General features: G+C 42.6%; 8 protein-coding genes across 8 annotated transcripts; 5 read left to right on the top strand and 3 right to left on the bottom strand.

The window, feature by feature from the left end:
• Positions 1-1000: 1000 nt before the first annotated feature.
• Positions 1001-2052, top strand: EAF01_009717 (uncharacterized protein; the record flags this gene model as incomplete). The annotated part of the gene is made up of 2 exons (XM_038917973.1): positions 1001-1693; positions 1777-2052. 2 exons carry the CDS (start codon positions 1001-1003, stop codon positions 2050-2052), a joined length of 969 nt encoding a protein of 322 aa, XP_038766782.1.
• A 1963-nt stretch (positions 2053-4015) lies between these two features.
• EAF01_009716 (uncharacterized protein) lies at positions 4016-5005 on the bottom strand (the record flags this gene model as incomplete). Its single annotated transcript, XM_038917972.1, has 1 exon — positions 4016-5005. One exon carries the CDS (start codon positions 5003-5005, stop codon positions 4016-4018), a length of 990 nt encoding a protein of 329 aa, XP_038766781.1.
• Positions 5006-6212: 1207 nt separating this feature from the next.
• Positions 6213-6924, top strand: EAF01_009715 (uncharacterized protein; the record flags this gene model as incomplete). The annotated part of the gene is made up of 3 exons (XM_038917971.1): positions 6213-6248; positions 6325-6422; positions 6480-6924. 3 exons carry the CDS (start codon positions 6213-6215, stop codon positions 6922-6924), a joined length of 579 nt encoding a protein of 192 aa, XP_038766780.1.
• Positions 6925-8741: 1817 nt separating this feature from the next.
• EAF01_009714 (uncharacterized protein) lies at positions 8742-10066 on the bottom strand. The gene is made up of 3 exons (XM_038917970.1): positions 9854-10066; positions 9380-9792; positions 8742-9327 (listed from the first exon to the last, which is right to left on the bottom strand). The coding sequence occupies exons 1-3, from the start codon at positions 9946-9948 to the stop codon at positions 8942-8944; spliced, it is 894 nt and encodes a 297-aa protein (XP_038766779.1). The 5' UTR covers positions 9949-10066; the 3' UTR covers positions 8742-8941.
• A 318-nt stretch (positions 10067-10384) lies between these two features.
• On the top strand, positions 10385-11109 carry EAF01_009713 (uncharacterized protein; the record flags this gene model as incomplete). Its single annotated transcript, XM_038917969.1, has 2 exons — positions 10385-10609; positions 10663-11109. The coding sequence occupies 2 exons, from the start codon at positions 10385-10387 to the stop codon at positions 11107-11109; spliced, it is 672 nt and encodes a 223-aa protein (XP_038766778.1).
• Positions 11110-11305: 196 nt separating this feature from the next.
• Positions 11306-12039, bottom strand: EAF01_009712 (uncharacterized protein; the record flags this gene model as incomplete). The annotated part of the gene is made up of 3 exons (XM_038917968.1): positions 11306-11468; positions 11583-11887; positions 12022-12039. The coding sequence occupies 3 exons, from the start codon at positions 12037-12039 to the stop codon at positions 11306-11308; spliced, it is 486 nt and encodes a 161-aa protein (XP_038766777.1).
• Positions 12040-12358: 319 nt separating this feature from the next.
• On the top strand, positions 12359-14164 carry EAF01_009711 (uncharacterized protein). The gene is made up of 2 exons (XM_038917967.1): positions 12359-12749; positions 12801-14164. The coding sequence occupies exons 1-2, from the start codon at positions 12488-12490 to the stop codon at positions 13880-13882; spliced, it is 1344 nt and encodes a 447-aa protein (XP_038766776.1). The 5' UTR covers positions 12359-12487; the 3' UTR covers positions 13883-14164.
• Positions 14165-15647: 1483 nt separating this feature from the next.
• On the top strand, positions 15648-20704 carry EAF01_009710 (uncharacterized protein). Its single transcript, XM_038917966.1, has 3 exons — positions 15648-16666; positions 16737-19749; positions 19806-20704. Exons 1-3 carry the CDS (start codon positions 15980-15982, stop codon positions 19907-19909), a joined length of 3804 nt encoding a protein of 1267 aa, XP_038766775.1. The 5' UTR covers positions 15648-15979; the 3' UTR covers positions 19910-20704.
• The last annotated feature ends 146 nt before the right edge of the window (positions 20705-20850 follow it).

Below are 20850 nucleotides of genomic sequence, written 5' to 3'. Positions count from 1 at the left end.
AAGAAGGCACAGTAGATGATATCTAACCTGAGTCAAGGGAGATAGTCGAGGGTCTCGAATAACGATGATGGTGGGTTGAGATAAAGAAATTAAGTGGTATCTAGAACGGGTGGGAGAGGGACAAGAAAAGTGGAAGAGAAGGGGAGAGACAGAAACAACTATCAAGAATAGTAGGGGTTAGGAGGAAGCAAAAAGTTATTATTCGAGGAGGGCGACGGGGAGAGTAATACTGACGGTCCTGGTACAGGGAAGCTAGGCGCGCAGTTGAGGTTGCTAAGAGGTATCTAGTCTTTAGAATTTAGGATTCCGGATTTGAGACGATCTAATTTTCGCTTAATCTGTATAGAAATGAAGTATCAAAATATCTAAAGAGCCTCTTTCAATATCGGAAAGTTAAGTCTTGATAGACTCCATTGATCATTCATGTCTATTCAAAGTTTTTCAAAAAGTTTTTCTTGTTATGATCCTGTCTTTACTCGGATCATGGCAAGTAAACAAATAGCAGCCAAAACTCATCACCAGGCCGATGAGCTTTGAGCAAATTTCAAGACACACAAATTTCTTCTGTATGGTAATTGACAGAACCAAAATACACACAGAAAGATTCTCCACCTTGCAACAATCAATTTGAACCTCGATTTAATTGCACAATTGTTTATTTTTTTAAAAAATACTTTGACAGCTCTTTGTTCTGTGATCGAAGTAACATTTCGAACAATCCAACGAAATGTCGAATCCTACCATCACGAAAATGAATCCCTTCCCACCAACTTCAGATGGAACTGTTAATCTTCCCGCTGTCATTGAAGTGTTCTCTATAGACATTGGACTTGGCTATGATATCCAAGACTGCGAGATTAGACAGGGTGGAAACAACAACGTGGTCATGTTCTCTTACATGCCCTTCACAACCTCTGATCCAACCCAACCTCCACCATCCAATTCTCGTCGATTCTGTATCTTGCGTACCAGGAAGAAGATACTTATCAATTCTTTAAACATGAGATGCAAAGCTATAAAAACAATTGTGGCGGTAATGCACAGCTTCGGAGAAGGAAGCGCACATCCATCTCACCTTCCTATACCTGCAATTCTCGCCTATGATGAGACGTACGATAATGCGATCAAGTGCCCCTATATCATACAGCGAAGAGCAGCAGGAGACGATTTGAAGGAATGGTATAAAGTTCTCGATTCGCAAGTTCCGGCGACTGGCCCGTATGATTTGACGGATAGATTGAGAATTGCCGAGGAAATCGCAAAGTTTCTTGCGCGCACGGAAAATGGTAGCCAGCTTCAGGTGTATGGAACTTTAATTAATGGATTGGGTATGTTAGCGAAGGATATAGAATTTTCGGGAGAGAAAATGGAGGTAAGAATTAGAGGGCCATCTGTTGGTACTGTGCAGATTCCGAGTTTATTACATCATATTGATATGATTGAGCGTCTAATCGAAGCTTGGATCAAGATTTTGAGTCCAGGAGCGGGTGCTGCTCAAGCTGAGTATCAGAATGTGGTGGAATTGAAAGGAATCTTTCAGCAGATGAAACAAGAGGGACGTTTGGATCGGGTCAGTTCTGCGGCTACGCTCTGGCATCAGGATCTCTATCCACGAAATATCATGTTTAATCGTGCTGGAGTGGCTAGAGAGCTGAAGTTGACGGCAGTGATTGATTGGGATGGTGCGATGGTGGTGAGTTATCTGTGAATTGTCACTCAGAAAACTCAAATGAGAGCTTTAGAATGTACCCAGCTAACCTGCGTCTATCTATCCAGCTTCCTCGAATCATGACACGAAGACCCCCCCATTGGCTCTGGAAATATAACGAACTTCACGAAAACCATCGCAAAATCATTAAAAACCATTTTTATACCTATATGGAGCGATTAGTCCCGGGATATAGAGAGGATGCGGAGGGAAGAGAGGCGAGAGTTGTGAGGGCACTTTATGTGTATGCGTTTTGGGGACCAGAGTATGGATACCATACTGAGCTTTCGTTTAAGGAATTGCTAAAGGAATGGGAAAAGATGGGGGTGGAGGAAATGTTTTGAGAGGGAATGGGTGGAGTGGGTGGAGTAGAATGGATTGTTGGGGATGGAAGGGTGGATGAGTGGGCTAGTCTTAACTCAATCTAATCGTGAAGGCAAGGAAGGTGTTCTAAAATGGAATAGTAGTTACATCGTGTAGTAATTTGAGGATAGTTATTCTCATATTTCAATTCTTTTGACACAGACGATAAGAGATATCAATGGATTTTCAGATTTTACTACTATATTGAGACTTGAGTATCTACTGGAGTATCTACAGGCTATTCTTCGAGTTGGATGCGAAGATATGGGTTCATAACGAGATGAGCATAGTACGCTTCAAACACAATTGATAGATAATTTGAGAGTAATGTGTAGTATTTATTAGTCTCTGTAATGTATAGCTCTTAGTACTGTGCCAGGAAGCTTCAATCTATTCTCCTAGTCCAACGATCCAAATAAACTGAAATATGCCCTTTAGAGTTAAAGATTATGGAATAAGTAGTGCTTAAACAATAGATTCAGCTAATCTCCACGTGCAAACCCGTACTCACTTTATAGTCTCTATATACAAAATCTTGGCTAAAATAAACTTACCTAAATACTTGATACATTAAACCAGTATCACTATTACCTGAAGATACAAAAAACTTGCAACTTCTGAGATATCCAAACAATCCAAGCTACTAGCTATCCTCGCGATCGAAAGACCAAACTCGATCCCTACTCACGAAGCTGAATACTCTGAAACTATTCTCAGACGCAGGTATAAAACACATATACATGTTGATGCGAGGAATTATCTCAGCAAAGCCTACGATTAGACAATCGACTGTCGATGGCTTTGTAACTTGCTTCGATACTTCGTTAGACTGGGAAGATTTGTGTTGATATATAAATATGCTTTGACAGTTCATTGCGTGAAACTCCAATCCGTTGTTCCCAGCTCTCCCATCTCTACACAAAAGACCCAATAGGCAATGATCCAATCCTACTCTCCTACTTTCCTCTTCTCCGTCTCTCCCTCTCTCCCTCTCTCCCTCTCTCCCTCTCTCCCTCTCTCCCTCTCTCCCTCTCTCCCTCTCTCCCTCTCTCCGTCTCTCCCTCTCTCCCTCTCTCCCTCTCTCCCTCTCTCCCTCTCTCCCTCTCCCTCTTTAATCCCCAATCCCCAATCCCTCCCCCATCAAACCCCATCAAACCTCCACCTTAGACATTACACTGGATCTAACAATCCAACCATCATAGCTCCCATCCATCCCTTCCACGCAGTAATTCTTCCCCTTGGAATTGACAATAACCCATCAAATTATGAGATACTTCACTATCCATCCACCCATCTGCCATCCAGTTTTCAAACCTTATCCCTTCATCATCAAATACTAAATATCGAACATCAAACATCATACTGCCAAACATTATTTCTACATTTATCCCTCATACTTACAACAGCTCGACATCTGCATCTTCATCCCACAAATCTAATCCTCATTCCAATAGAAAGAAGAAAAAACCTTCAAAACTTCATTTCACTTCGCTATCGTATCAATTCGTCTATATACAAGTCAACAAGCAGCCCCATCTTATTGCTACCCACCCCCATCCAAATCCACCTTAGTCAGTACTTCTAACCCACCATCCACTCTACTCTACCCCACTCCACCCCTCGTCTATACAAAATGCCTCCCCCATTCTCCAATACATTTGCCATAGACACTGCAACCGCAAACAAACAACAAGGCATTCCCCAAAACACGCTACGCTTCGCTCCAATACGCATCACAACATCCATTAATAACACCACCAACTACCCTAGAAGCATTAAACCAAATTCCATAATTGTAAACTAGTAAACCAACTCTTCATGTTTTATGCATGCATGTATTCAAAGAACGCCCCTAATCAATCCAATCCAATCGCATTGTGCAAAGGTTGGTACTAAGCAATGTAACCTCTCCCAAAATCAAATTTCTTCCCCTTCTCATCCCCGTCAATACCGAGTTGATCTTCTATCACGTCCTTGTTGAGGTGCAGGATGTGGATTATCTCCATCAAAAAGATCTTGCAAATAAGCACTCGGCGCTCTAACATTTCCATCATTATTTCTTGATTCCAATGTACTCGATTCAGAATGAGTACCATGACCAGGACTACCAGGTGGAGATTGATTCCCTCTTGCATATCCTTGTGGTGTGAGATTTGACATATTGATACTTTGTCTATCACCTGGATATGCTCCTGGGAGTGCATTCCCTGCTGCATAATAACCTGCCGGAAGATAACTTGAAGCACGATTTCCTGGAGTATTGCCACCAGCGAGAGCTGTAGGACTGAAGAATAAAGATGTTTGAGATGGTGGTGCGTTGGCAGTGGTTGGTCTCTTCTTTCCACTTTTTCCACCCAATCCACCTCCTCCAAGTGAAAGAGTTGAATCTTTATCGGCATATTTGTAAAATGGTGCTGGTGGAGCTTGAAACAATTGCTTTTTATCCACATGGCTCGGTTGTCTAGCTGCGCGTTTGACTGATCTATGTAACGCCCAAGCAACCATCATACGCCAAGCCAAAACCGACAAGGCCATAAATCCCAGAACTGCACCTACAGCAATAAAAACCGTACCTTCGGGATAACTTGATTGTTTCATGAATGGCGCATTTGAGGTTGGAGGGACAGCAGCCGTTGGAATTGAGTATGCTCCGGCCAATGTTGGTAAAGCGGAGGATGAAGTACCTTTACCCGTTGATGTAGATCCACCTGTAATTACGGCAATCGATTGCGCCGTTGTCGAGGCTGTGTCACTTGAGGTTGTGGTTATCGTTGAGGCTGCAGCGGCTGAAGATTCCGAAGCTGCCACACTGGAAAGGTTGGGTAAATCTGAAGTCGCTGTTGTAGCCGCTGTTGTGGTAGTTGCTGCCATGATTGGCACAACAAATAATGAAAGTGCACAAGCAGCAGATGCTACTGATTTATTGAATCGCATTTTTGGGTATATTGTAGTTCGTATTCGAGACAGAATCGTTGGTACTCGTGATAGAAAAGTTGGGGTTATCGACTCCAACTGAATCGAATGTTGTCGCAGCGACCGACCGATTGAAGAATCGCGTTCCTACGGGAAATGAATTGAAAAATCGAGTTGTGTTTGTTTCGAATCCTCCCCTCTAAAGTCGAATCTTGATCCCGTTCCCAGTTCTAGAATTGTTCTCTGGTCGCAAAGATGCTTCTAAACTTGATCGATCACGACGTGAAGTTTTGTCGTTGTGCAGCAGAAAACTGATGGTTGAGAATGAATCCTCGATTTCCGTAGTGGAACAGACAGTAATTAATGTTAACAAGGGTATCCAACATCCAAATCTATGGGGTACGTTTGATGTTATGCAAAGAAGGATGAGCAGTAAGGAATTAATGAAGCGGGTATCAAAACAGCGACCGATATAATAGCGATGAGAATGCAATAACGAATGGGAAGAAAAGTAATAAGGAATATGGAATCAATGAAGAGGTTATTCAAAGATTTGTTGAGTGTGTGGCTGTCATTGTAGATGTATACACCTTCGAGTACTCATACGAGTAGACAAGAAGAAAGAAGAAATGCCAATCAATGGTCTTGTTGTGATTATGTAATTCTCGTATTTTCTTTCTTTCACTCCTCTCTCCCTCTTGCCTCTGTCCTCTCTTCGTGTTCCTGCATTCCCCAGTCATACACAGTACTTCGTAGATATATACATGACACATGACACATGACATGATTTAGACCGAACTTAATTCACATTCCTGAGAGAGGATTAGTCAACCATCCAATTATGGATAAAATGTAAACTAACCACTTGATCTACGAAGTACTTGATCTATCTACTTGATCTACTCGATCACCTATTAATAGTGATTAGGAGTTATGGATGGGCAAAAGAGTACAAGCAAGCACGTGTTGAAGCTAAAATGAATCAGATAGACCACGAAGTACAGAGTAGGTAGTAGCTCAGCATTCTTCAAGGCGGTGAAAAGTTCATTCCGGCACAAAATTATCGAAATTTATCATTTTTTGCTCGATTGAATGATGGTCGTAGATACTTTTATAATTATTTTACATCGAGAATATACCTCCTTCGACTGGTCCGAAAATTCCATCTTGTCGCAACCTACACATCCATATATTAATTCATCGCGCATATCTTCAAATCTTCTAAATAATGGGCAAAGCAGCTAAAACCCGCAAATTTGGTGCGGTAAGTATTCTTCTGCCATTACACATCCCTCTTATCGATTGTCCCGTCTTACTTACATTTCCCCTCCTCCCTTCAGGTCAAACGAGTAATCGGTCAACGAGATGCGCGTCTAAAGGAAAACAAAGATAAAGGAGAAGAAGGGGCCAATAAACCCAAGGAACTTGTTCGAGAAGCGTATGTCATTCAATCCACGTTCGCATAACTCATTAGCTAATGACGCATGATCTCTAGTCCTCAAGTCTCGTCCGCTCTCTTCTTTCAATACAACGAAGCTCTCGTCCCTCCATATTCTATCCTCATTGATACCAATTTCCTCTCTCATACTGTTCAACGCAAACTTCCTCTTCTGGAATCCCTCATGGATTGTCTCTACGCCAAATGTATTCCTATCATTACTTCCTGCGTCATGGCCGAGTTGGAAAAACTTGGTCCAAGATATCGAATTGCTCTTCGAATCGCTCGTGATGAGAGATGGCAAAGATTACAATGTGATCATAAGGGTGTTTATGCAGATGATTGTATCGTGGACAGAGTACAAAAGCATAAGATTTACATTGTGGCAACGAATGATAGGGAATTGAAGAGAAGAGTTAGAAAGGTTCCTGGTGTGCCCATCATGAGTGTGGCTAGAGGAAAATATGTTATTGAAAGATTACCAGATGCTCCAGAGAAGTAGAGTTTCTATCAAGATAAATGGATCATGGTGGCTTGGGTAATGTATATCCGGAAGTCTGGCGTTCAGGAAAAGGGAATCGAAATTCTTCAAAGATATTGGGAATGGATTGGAGAAATAGTATGGAACCTCATAAACTTGAGTGTTCTGAATTTTATGTATTTCAAATGTATAGTTCTATGAGATACTATTCAATATTGAGAGCACGTGCTGTACCATGCGTTCGACGGCTGATATCAAAATACCTAGAGATCGTGTCACCATTATATGGGTAGGTTTATCAGAGAAATATCACATTTCGTCTTGTCTCAGGCACGCAAGCGAATGTCATCATTATTACCAGAGTCACCAGATCGCTAGAAATCATAACACGAATACCACTCTGCTTGACATCTATTCCCCTGCTTATGAGAAAAGTAAGTTAGGCTTAATATATCTCCCAGTATCTATACATTTCACCTTCTTAAAACCAAAGATTCAAACAACTGCCTCCAGCCTGAGGAGTTTATCGTATCTTACCTAGTACTATTTCCAATGCCCTTTCACCTCACTACATTGAACTCAAGACCCATCACACTCATTATATCCACAAGTTAATTTCTCTCCCTCTCTTCCCTCTCTTTCCTCTCTTCCTCGCCCTTTACATCACCATAATGCAATACAACACAAACAGCTACCATTGCCTACCCTTCCTCTCCCCAGTCCAACAAACCCCACCATCAAAGATTACACCTTCATCCTCTCTTCAAGACATGATTTCTATATTTGTGTATGTGTATGTTTGTGTGTGTATATCATTCCTACCATCAAATCAAAAAGATCACCCGCCGAATTCTCTCTATAACTATGGTTGTGTCTGTGTCTAGCTTTAGGTTCGCTCGGCGCAGATTTGTTTACTTTAGCATTCGCATCTTCATCTATCAGCTCTGCCAGATATTCATCTCCGTCTTTATTCCCCAAGTCATATTGATATCACTTGAACCGAGATCCATGGCTTCTGATGAATTTCATACATACAATTTATATAGGTATTTGCTCTACAAAATTTATAACCATCCATCCACCTCCCCACCCATAGATTACACCATCCTGGATCTCTGCATCGCTTCGACCCTCACCCCCTTTTCCCCCTTTCCCTTCCTATCTCTTCCGCTTGTTTCTTCTTCTCCTCTTTCCCGCGCATCCTAACGAACGCTAAACGAAACCATCTCATCCCTATCTCGACAGGCTCGCCCCAGGACTCACATAAAACTCATCAATCAATCAACCAACCAAAACCTGTCCTTCATCTAATTCCAATTGTGTATGCACAGCTCCCACCTATTTCACCACATGCAAGTAACTCCATCCCATCCCATCCCATCCCATCCCATCCCTCAATTCATCTTCACAGATGAACCTCCAAACCCCAACCTCGAAACATTTCTACACTCCAAAACACAAGATCAGCCCTTCCCTCCTCGTCCCCCCTCGTCCCGTCCTCCCCATTCTTCCCATCTCCCCGCATCCTTTTCCACAAGAAATACAAGCCGAACCAACAATCTACCAAGATACGAAGAAGAAGAAGAAGAAGGTATGCCTAAGTATCGACATTGATTGAGAAGAGCGAGGTATAGGATTGTTAGGATATATATACTACTAGGGAGAGAATTCTTGAGATACTTTACCCATGCATATGTGGCTGATTCTCAAAGAGTTTCACAACTCACAACTTTGTACGAGTACTTTAGAAGAGAAGACACTGGGAATATCCATTTCTGTACATCAAAAGGGAAGGCGGAAAAAAAAATCCTTTAAATTCTCCATGTATATCTCACTCCACATGTATCACAAGAAAAACGAGAAGACAAATTCAAAAATCCCATACCATTTATTGAGTACCCATGCATACTTTATACATACAAAATCATACATACACTAGCTTTACTTCGCAAAAACTCCAATTCCAATTCCAATTCATCCTTCCCTTGCCTTTCCACAATCAATCTTTCATCTCCTTCCTAGCGTCTCCACCCATAAATTACTGCTGTTTCTTTTGCGCAGATGGTCCCATCTCCTTATCAAATGCTCCATATGAAACCTGGAGACTGGATACTGCACTCAATCCCACATACAAGATACTAAGAAGGAGGATACCAACCACCAAACCCATGAAAATACCTGGAGTGAAATATTGATATTTCTCGAAGAGTGGTCTACGATCTGGTTCCGTGGTTGAATTGTCTGCTCTGATTCTGAAATCTCGCTTTAAATCAATATGGGAAGTTGAATCGAACTCTGCATTATAGACTGGCAATTCGGAATTGTGTTGTTCGAGGACAGAGCCGACAGGTGTGGTGGTAAAAATGACGGTGTATTCTGGACCACTGGGGAGATGTTGGTAGTAAACATTGTTGAGCATGTAATCTACACATGCATTAGTTGTGAATCTTTTCTGATGATTCAAACGAGCACAAACCTTGGTCATTGAATTCCTCAGCTCTTGCTACTTTCTCAGTCGACAACGCCTCTAAATGTGATACAATGACACCATTTCCAGTTGCATCAGTAGACTCCGAGCCAACAATTCCACGTCGTTCGACTTTCTGGCCGCATGTCTTCTCAATATATTCTGCCAATTCGGCAGCCAGATTTCCATCTTCGTGTATGACATCCATAACGCTATAAGTAGCCCGAACTCTCGAATCCGCAACAGCGGCTTTCATGTGAGGAACGGATTCTGGAGCCGAGAAATCAGAGGCGGCGAGAGCATCTTGTTGGATGATGATGTAGACATCAGAGGGGCAAGTCGAAAGAAAGCTCTTGGCATTTTGAAGGACTGATGAAGTAGTATCTAATTCTTGACTCTCAATTTGCATCGAAGCAGGTAATCTGCCATTCTCGTGTTAGTAACTACGAGGCGATGAACCGGGTAGTTGGAAGTATAACTCACTCTGACGATGAGAATAAAAGGAAAGGTGATGTATCTTTAAATGCTTGCACTGCAGCAGCGCAGCATAATAGCGATCCAGCAATCGAATACCGCATCTTGACTTTTGTGGTTGGAAAGTGGTGATGCGTGCGAGATGATCTTGTTGATGAAGCTGTTTCAATAAGTGCAACCTTGAGCTCTCAGTATGATTATGTAAGCAGATTGATATCTATCACCATTTCATGATTTAGGTTCAGTTGGATATTTTCGATTCTCAAGTCCTTCTATATTTCAAGATCTAAATCTCGAGTTCCCTTTCTAACATTAGAAAAGTAATTTTCTATTAGGAAGTATTTTGAATTCCAATTAAGAAAAAACAACCATCACTACTACCATCAATTCACAACATTCTCATACTCCACTGACTAATAAGCCAAGGCGGTAAGATCTTACTGCCCAAATTATTCCTTCCAAGGATTATATTAAATTCATCACGAAAAGACATCCAATTCCAAGTGCGCCGCAAGTCATCCTCCTCACAAATCAATCACCATGGAATCCTCATTCATAGTCAAGCCTCGTCCCAAGCGATCAGTCCTACCAGCGCATAGAAAGAAGAGAAAGTTCGACCATAAGATTGAAGAAATCAATTTCGATTTAAGTGCTCGTGAAGATTATTTAACTGGATTTCACAAACGAAAGGTTCAGAGAGCGAAGAGGGCTCAAGAGGAGGCAGAGAAGAAGGCTAGAGAGGAGAGAATTGTTATGAGGAAACAGGTTTGTTGTTTGATGCTTTTGGGAGGATCATTGGTTAATCTTTCGATGTTTAGTTACGAGAGGAAAGGAGAGCAGAATTAAATGAGCACGTTAAAGCCGTAAATGCGCTATTGGAGGATGTGGAGGAAAGATTCGATGGCGGAAATGGGGATGAATGGGGAGGTATAGAGGAAGAGGAAGCCGAGGAGGAAGCACCAGAATTGGTAGATCACGAAGAGGAATATATCGATGAAGACAAATACACAACAGTCACAGTCGAAGGCATAGAGATATCAAAGGAAGGAATTAAGAGGACTGCGGATGAAGAGGATAGTGATGATGGTATACACGAGGCAAAAGGGAAGGTCATAAAAGAAGAAGAAAAGGTCAAGAAAGTTTGGCCCAAGAAACCACGAAAGAAGAAGTTCACATATGAGACCAAGGCGGAAAGGAAAATGACGAGACAAAAACAAAAGTCGGGGAGTAGAGCAGCTGCAGATGCGCGACGAGGTAATAATTAAAACGAAATCTATTAACAACTTCACAATCAGAACCTGCAGTAATATTTGGTATGTGACTTCGATATCAATCGAGAAGCAAATCATGTAAAAACAGCGTACCACCGCCAGCGCATACGAGGCTTAACTGTAATTATTCCGCAACCCATGCACCTAAAAAGCTCTAGAACAGAATGTCGACTGTGACATAAAAACCAATTTAAATGTTGCCAATCTCTGCTTGGAAGTCCTCCAATTCCTTTTGCACGGTAGCATACTTCTTGGCCATCTCTTCGAACTTTGCCTCCCACTGATCACGATCTTGCTCGAGAGCCTGGACCTTACGTTCGAAGTGACCGGCCTTAACATCGGTTTGACGGAGTCTAAGACACATTCAAGTCAGCTTGTATTACTGTGGATATCAAGATGTGCACATGTGCAAAACTTATGAAGCAAACCCCTATTTTCGTAGGAATTCCGAAATTTCCATCACTTACTTATCATTTGTCTCGCGGAGGTTCTTGTCAGCTTCCTCAGCCTCCTCCTCCAAAAGTTGTAATCTTCGTTGAAGAGTCTCGTTCTGTGTACCGTGTTGACTGCCTTCCTCTGCCACAGCCTTGGCTTCCTTAATCCCGCTTTCTAACTTCTCAACTTCGGTTTCCAACAAGTTGTTCTTGTGTGTAAGGGATGTGATTTCTTGCTCCTTTTGGAGGTTCTCTTGCTCAAGAACCTTGACCTTTTCTTGAAGCTCTTGAACCTTTGCGGTAGCTTCATCGGCCTCGATACGGAGGGTGTTCATTTTCTGTGAAGATGAAAATCAGCGTCTTTCCTTGAGAATCATTCGAAAGCAGTGTCGGCGATCGTATCCGGATGGAAAGGAGGATTTCGTAGGCTGGAGGGACAAATGGCGGGGTTAGTTTCGTTGATCTTACTTACTTCCTTGATGCGATCCATTTTGGAGGTTTATTTGTTGGTTAACACGATTTGGTGAGGTTGAATTTAAAAAGATTTGATATCACAAAGAATATCTTTACGGTTTGATGTTGATGGTATGAAAGAAGTTGAAGAAGTTGCGACTGTTTGAGATGTTGCAGATGGTAAAGGGTGAGAGACCAAAGAGAGTATTATTGCCAACCGAACATCAACAGGGGTGAATGGTTGGTCTGTGAGCAAGGGGCTGACGGGGCTGTATAATCAAAAATGGAAGAGCTCTGGGTTTGACAGAGTTGCCGTAGAAACAAATCAAAATAAATGTCAAGCACGGAAACTTTGAGCTGTACTCTATAACAAAATTTCAATATAGGTCGATAAACACCACAACAACTTCATCATTCATTCTAATGTGATACACATTCTCAAGATAAATCACATTGACCATCATTGCACAGGATAATTAGTCAATATGTTTGCAGCTAGGGACCAAGAGAATTTGATTCATGGTCATCAACAAGTCGCTGCGGCAAAACCCCTCAATCAAGGTACCAGAAGTTTACAACCAAAGACGCCAGGAAATAAGTTCCCAAAGACGCCATTGAAGGTTCCGTTGAATGATGAGAATGCGCCGGGAGGATTTGGTGGGAAAGGATCTGTTCTTGGTACGAAAGGCAAGGGTTTAGGAGGAAAAGATGCGACCTTTGATAAGAATGCTTTTGTTACACCCGTGGGTAAGAATTTTCCATCGCATAATAGCAGGATCAATAACCAACTTGTAATAGGTCCTCGCAATCGAGCTCCCCTTGGTATGAAAACTACGAATGCGAAAACCAAAGTATTCCAAACTCCCGTTGGTCCCGCACCTGAGAAGGATCTCGATAAGATTGTATCGAAACAAACGAGTGCTCGCAGACCGAAGCATAAGGTCTCGGAGAAGATCAAGATCGATGTACATGGAGATGAGAATCCTCTAGATGATGTTGAAGTCGAATATATGCCACCAAGATCCAAGGATCTACCATATGATTCAGATACCTTCCCTACTGGTTGTCTCAACTACGATATGCTCAAGCCAGAAAATCTCACCAAAGGAGCGCTCGGCGAATTTTATAACACCAATGATAAGAGTGGAAGATCAAAACTTGAGCGGGATTTGGAGAAGTCTTCGATTGAGCGCGCGAAGAAGATGGATGCGCAGATTTTGGCGTCAATGGAAGAGGATTGGACTGTTGGTGATGTCCCTGAAACATTGAAAAATTTGAAAAGGAAAGCATCATCAAAGCAAACCAAGGTGACAGTGTCCACAGAGCAGAAACCGAAGGCTCCGATCTCAAGCAGAGGTCCTTCAGCAATCGCGTCTCGCCGAGCAGCATCCGCTTTGTCAACTCTCCCAAGATCTGGAATGGAGCCGTACAAGAGACCATCAACAGCAATTCCAAGGCCAACTTCATCATTTTTGAGAGGTAGAAAGACACCAACTTTTGCTCCTGTCACAAATAACACTATGCGTGCCACGGCTGCTACAGCCACATCTAGAAGTACCATTGGTTATACCAAAGGTAGATCAGCTTCTAACGTTCTTCAAAAGAAGGATGCTCCACCTCTCACACTGAAGAGAACAAATACTTTACCTCGCTCGACCAGCAATCTTTCTCATGACTCAGATAGTACCATTACTCCCGCCCGTTTTGCTCAGAAAGAAAATGTGTCGAATCCAGAGTACAAGAAATTGGATTTCTTGAGTGCCTTTGAGGTTGATGATGAGGACTTGGAACCAGCTTTTAAGTGTGGTTTGCCAGAGTGTTTGATCAAATTCGTTGAGGATGAAGAGGATTTCGTTTTGACAATTGGAGGTACGGAATAGGGTTCTTTTCATTTGTATTGAAAAGATCGGTTCTGGTTTTGGTTGTATCATGATGATTATGGTGTTATGAAGGGTGTGAAAATGGAGTACGGATGGACAAGAAGATACCACAGCTTGTATACCTTTACCTAGGTGTTGCATGGTATACAATATTTTTCTCTTATGTTATTTGGTGCGATTCGGTGCAATCACTATATTTGTATGATATGATACAATGAGGAGGTTATTCTTTTAGCTATAAGTTAGAGAGTAGTAATTAGGACTTGTATATGATTTTTCAATCATTCCTCCGTCTTTATATGTCTAAGTGCCTTGCGTGTTCATTTTGACTTTGCGATTATGGCTAGCTCACTTCTTTACATGCATTTAAGGTTGATTTGACATGGCACTGTATGTATGGACAGGTTTTCATCATTTACATGTATAAGATATGATGAAATATACCTCTCGTGTTCTTCCCCCGACCCCAAAACCCTTACCTGGCATCGGTCGGCCAACAGCAGGTTCGTGAAACCAAAACTGCGTGATGGTACAGTGGGACAGACACTGCATATCTATCTGCCTATCAAAATCTTGGTATATTCCATATTCCTTATGTGAAGTGTGATGGTAAGGTAATGCGATGAAAGATATTGCATGAACGAGTGGGCGTGGAGATTATATGATGCAGCTGATCGCATTACGAGTCCCTGGGCATGACTTTTATTTGATATCACTCCATAGTATGATCTTAATGATAGCTTTGAATTGAGGATGAAAGTAAAATGTACATTGTCAATGGCTCATCATTCATACATACCTGAGTGTAATACAATCCCTCACTGAAGTAAAAGCACGTGCAATTGTGTAAGGTTAACGAGGGGGTAAAGAAATGTAACGAAAAGTAATAAGGGGTTCGTGTCGTATCAGCCATCTGACCTACCACATTACCAAGATATATATATCTTCTCGAATCTCATACGTGTTAGAAAGAGATGGGGATTTCTTGGAATTTGGGGGCTGTCGAAATAGTTGGTACATGATTGGATGTGGCTTTGCTGGCTCTTTGATTAGTGTACAAAGTAGGTGTATGGTGATATTGATGGTTAAGTAGAAAAATGAGGCTCCGCTGGCTCTCCGAGGGCCATTGCCATCGGGCAGACTACTTAGAAAGGGCAATGACTTGGGATTATCTGAATGGTATATATTTTTATATGAATTACTTCCATATCTACCTTTAACTTCTAGACAGTAGAGAATTTCAAATCTAGCAGGCTATCTTAGCTGATTAATCATGGTACATGTACGTTTCTCGAATACTACCTAGTATACTAGCTATATTCCTTTCATCATAGCCTTCATACCTATCTTTACCTATGTAGTACTTTTGGTACTGAAAACGGACTCATTGTTGTGCCTTTCAAGCGAACAGAGTAGCCGTACAGTCGACATCAATACGAGTGCATGGAGCAGAGTGAATAGTAACTAACATAAAGATATTAGAAGGAAATTTCGCAGCAATGAACAGTAGAGAATAGAATAAGAGAAACTCATTATAGGAATTTAAAAGACGGTACATTTCTATATAATTTTTGTCTGACAATATGAATTATTGCAGTCTTGGTCTTACATGATATATCAAAGTTATCATGTTAACCTGCCATCTCCTTGAATTCTTATGTAATCTCCTAATCGAGCCAAGCGCCACTATTTTCTAGAATCTAACCTATTGGGAAAGCGAGAAATTGATAGTATCGAAACCTCAACTCATCAAATCCTCCATTCCATCAACTTCACCTATACATATTCACGAAATTACCAACCTCCAGCGTCAAAAGATAGATCTCATATCTGTCGCACAACAATTAATTTTGATCTGCCAATATTCGCACATCGATATCGACGAGATATTCTGTACTTTTACCATCATATAACAAGTATCGGCAATACTTGGTCAAATCTGTTCCGAGGGAATTGAATCGCGTCATTACCAACCGCTTCTTGCGCGTATTGGCCATCTGCCATTAACCCTCTTAATGCATGCAGTCGCATATTGATCTTTTACAAAGAGATGGTGGTTGGCAGAAGGAAGGAGAGGTAGATTAATACAGTCACACGATGTCTCGCGCATCTGGGGCGAGTTTCGCACAATTCTTTCCATCGGCTCCTCGAGCTGCGAAAGACAAAGCAAAGGAGAGGGAAAAGTCAAAGGCACAGCAGGCAGATTCGCCTACCACCCTTTCTGTCACCGATACCCAAATTAATGCGAAAGCTTTAACTGACAATGCTTCTATTACACGTCTTTCAGAAGATATATCAATTCCAATTGCGGATCCTCCTACCCTGACGACAGAAGATAACGAATCTGTACAAGGCGATATTTTGAATGGTGTAGGCTCAGCAAGCTCACATTCGAGTTCTGGATCATCCCTTTTCAGTGTCAGCCATCAGCTTTCCAACAGCATGCAAGCATCTGCTGCTTCTCGAAATATCAACGATCTAACACCATTGACAAATGCCGACTCATCACCTAATGGTGTTGCAAGTCCGGGTAATGCCAAGGCTGATATGCCTGTCACCGCTACATCTCGCGCCGCTCTTGATAATACAAAATCTCGGCATGTCGTTGCCATACCCAATTCTGCCCCGGCAGAGCATACTCCCATCGAGCCACGAGTCCTCGCTCGAGACCCAGCACGAGGTGTAAAGGGGAAAAAATGCACCTATGATCCTTTCCACGATCCTCATATCCATTCGACGAAAGAAAAACATAATCGCCGCCCACATTATAAGGAGTTTGGTTTGGTACGTATACAATCTGCTGCGGGGGGTGTCATCTTTTGCGTGTGAGAACGTCTGGCTAATAGCTTTTCAGAAAGATGACGCCCCCCCAGCGGATCCGCGGTTAGCGAAAGGAAGCAGATTGTCATACATCAATACCGATTACCATAATGCATTATCGCGACTCAACCATTCGCCGTTTATGCTACCAAAGTACAAATACAACCCGAAAACTCATTATGGACCTGGCCCACCAACGGAAATTGTTGTCACTGGATATGATCCTTTAATAAATTTTATGAAGGTCACCAATGTTTTTACTCATTATGGACAAATCGCGGAGAGCAGTAATAAACTACATCCAGAGACAGGAAGTTGTTTGGGCTTTGGCACATTTCGATATCGAGATACTAAAAGGAAGGATGGCACAATTTTAACAGCGGCAGAGGCTGCCAAGAAAGCCGTCATGAGAGGTAGCAGTGTGGTAGGGCTGGGACCGAGGATCAAGGTCCAATTCGATCCGCAGGGAAAGCGCAGTACTCGCATGCTTGAGAATGCTTTGGAAAAGTCGAAACCCGAACCTTTACCTCTACCGCCCAAGGAGCCACCACCTCCCGCTAAACCTGAAGTTGTCAAATCATCTGGACCCCCGCCAAGTGCCCCCAAAGGACCTGCCGCCCTTTCTGGTAGGCCACAATTTAGACCAGCCAGCATAGTACAAGCTGCGATTCCTACGAAACCGCGTCAGCAGACATTGATCGAGGATGAACCGATTGCGCAACAACTTGAGGATGAGCCCTATATTTTTATTTCGAAAGATTATGTTCCTGTTATTCCAGCGACAATTCTCCATCTGAAAAAGCGGCTTAAGAACCATTTCCTGGAGGATGTGAGAGTTGATAGAACAGGTTATTATGTGGTCTTCGCGCTTAGTGATGAGGGAAGATTTGAGGCAGACAGGTGTTACAATTCTTGTAATGGCACTGCGCTGTTCTCCTATGAGATGATTATGAAGCTTTACTTATGGGGCACTGGAGGTCGACGACATGAACATCGCGATCGCGCATCCGAAAGAGGCCATCACCGTCGAACTCGCAGTCCTGACCCGCGCTTGACTGAGCAGAAAAGGAGGAAGGAGATCGAGGAGATTAGGAAGGAAGAAGAGGCTGATCTTGAGGACGAGAAGCGAGAACGGGCCAAAAACTTCGATCCTGCCCGTGAAGCTATTGAAGTCATTAAACGAGAGTTAATGACACATCTGATGGACAAGGTGAAGGAACGGATAGCAAATCCTTGCCTCCGAAATTTCATGGATCCATCGAATCATGTAGCAAAACGACGCAAGTTAAATATACATGACCCTAATGCCAAGACGTCCTTCATCGACGATGAGGAAGACCAGGATAATAGCAACGCTATTGCTACGCCTAACTCACGAATCGAGGACCGCAATTCCCTAGCAGCAGGGAAGGTTAATGTTACTGCTCTGCCTAGGATCCGTAAAAGAGCCAAGGCGGAAAAGAATCGCAATGTTGGATTTACCGATCCCTTCGCCAGGCCCACCCGGAAAGCTTACGTTCGGCCCATGCATTTCCTCATCGGAAGGGAGGACGAAGATTCTGATGATGACAATGAAGCTCGTTCCAGGACAAGAGGCACTGAAGAGGTTGAGTCACGCCCGAGAAGCCGTGTGGGTACTGACGATGAAGCCTCTGATGATGACACGGATTCCATGAGCCGAAATGTAAAGGAGAGGTCCCAGTCGTTGGACACTCGAGATGGGGAGTCTGCAAGTGAAGTCAGTTTCTCTGAACCTGCCATATCAACAAAGAAAAGAAAATTGGATCTGCATATGGAAGCTGCGAAAAAGCGACAGAAGAAAACCGACGAGGAACTCTTTGGTGTGCCCGTGGCAAAGATTGAGCCCCTCTCAGAAACTCCCACCGAGGCAGGTATTTCTGAGCTTGATGGGTTCCAGAAGACAGAATCCGAGACAGAAGCTGCTTTGGCTGCTGTGGCGGCTAGAAAGAAGGCTGCCAAATCGGCAAAGAGGAAGAAGTCCAAGAAGCAGATTTTCGAGGAAAGGGAGGCCCTTAAAAGACAGCAACTGGGTACTACTGAAGATGAGATTGTTCCGGAAGAAGCCGATGAGGAGTCTGAATTTGAGGAGAACATTGTCGATACAGCACCTGTGGTAACATCTGTTAAATGGGGTATCTCTAGCGATGCACCCTATCCCACCGTCGATGATGACTTTGATAATATCCTCGATATTGACGGGCTGCAAAATATCCTCAAGGATGACGAAGACGCTGGACCTGCACTCAAAATCTTCAAGACGGACTTCAAACTTAGCGATCCTGCTACCTGGGCATGGAGACAAGGGCAAATCAAGTCACTCAATCGTAATGGATATAAAGGTATCGTTAAGGATGAGACGACAATACCTGGCTACTATGTGGAGACTTCGACTGGCTGTGCTCGTACTGAAGGCACGAAGAAGATTCTGAATTCCGAAAAGTCTCTTTATCTACCTCATCGTATCAAGGTTCAAAGGGCACGCGAAGAACGTGAAGCACAAGCTAAACGAGCCGGTAAAGATGTTGTCGCAGAAGCAGCAGAGGCAGCTAAGATTGCAGCAGAAAAGTTACTTGCCCGTACATCTGGTCGTGCTACCCGTGTCAATAATCGTCGTTACGTTGCCGACCTTAATGATCAGAAGAAGACTCTTGGTGGTGATACTGATGTCTTGCGTTTCAATCAACTTAAGAAACGTAAGAAGCCTGTCAAGTTCGCTCGTTCTGCTATTCACAATTGGGGTCTTTACGCCATGGAGAATATAGCGATGAATGATATGATCATTGAGTATGTCGGTGAGAAGGTTCGACAACAAGTTGCAGATCTTCGAGAGAACAGATATCTCAAGAGTGGTATTGGAAGTAGTTATTTGTTCAGAATCGATGAAAACACAGTCATTGATGCAACAAAGAAAGGTGGTATCGCAAGATTCATCAATCATAGTTGTATGCCCAACTGTACTGCAAAGATCATCACGGTGGAGAAGAGTAAGAGAATTGTCATCTATGCGCTGCGTGATATCGCACAGAGTAAGTCTACATTATGCTCAATTTTCTTGAATGATTATACTAACATCCCGTTCTAGATGAGGAACTCACCTACGATTACAAATTCGAGCGTGAGATTGGTAGTACGGATCGTATTCCATGTCTCTGTGGTACACCGGCGTGTAAAGGATTTCTTAACTAATTCAATTACTTTCTTTTCATTCCTTAACATCATACACTTTTTTCAACATTCGGCATTCTTGAGAGCCGGGGTTTGTGATTATACAATCAATTGGCTCAATTTGATCATTACGGGAGTCATTCATCTGTGCTTTCGGCATACAATCATGGGGATGGGCAAGGCTGGGGGTTATCAAAAAACAACATGTACTCTTTTCAACATATCGAGTCGTCGGGCGTTACTGCTGGTCTGGTTTTCTTTTCTTAACTTTGACACTTTTTGATTTTCAAAGTTTTGTTCGCACGAAGAAAGATAATGAATGGCATTTTCCTCTTCGTTTGTAATTGATGGCGGAAACTTGATACGATATGATAGCAATGGAGGATGAGAAGGCGGGCATACGACGGAAGTCGGAGAAAAGACTTGCGAAACGGAGTGGCGTGACGTGGACAGATGCTAGAAGAGAATTTTGGCATCTCTTGTATTTATTGTAAGATAAGATTTTTTTGCCTCCTTAACTTAGAAGGGGTGAAGGCGCAATGCAAGCATCGGTCATTGAGGGAGGGAGTGAGATTGAGAGAGAATGAGAGGGGATTCATCCCATTTAGGTGGTTACTTGTCAATGAGTCAGCGGGCTGCGAGTGAGCGAGTGAGTGAGCGGGTGAATGGATGGATGGATGAATGGATGAATGAAGTGGATAGGAGGTGTCAAAATAGATAGGAGTTTCATATCGAGAGATATTTTTCGATTGAAATTGAAAATTGAAGATTGAGGTTGAGATTGAGATTGAGAATGAATTTCGAGATTTGAAATTTGAAATTGAGGGTTTGGTTATGATGATTGATATTGTGATTTATTCTCATCTATGTTTATCGCGATATCTTACTCTTGCTAGGAGTTGGAATTGGAATTGGATAACTGGGATGATTAAGAGGTGGGATTCAGATTATCATCTATATGA

Source organism: Botrytis porri (genome assembly GCF_014898465.1).
Source record: "Botrytis porri strain MUCL 3234 chromosome Unknown BPOR_014, whole genome shotgun sequence".
NCBI classification, from domain to species: Eukaryota; Fungi; Ascomycota; class Leotiomycetes; order Helotiales; family Sclerotiniaceae; genus Botrytis; species Botrytis porri.
The sequence above is the reverse complement of the archived record's forward strand: the minus strand, read 5'-3'. Positions and strand labels throughout refer to the sequence as shown.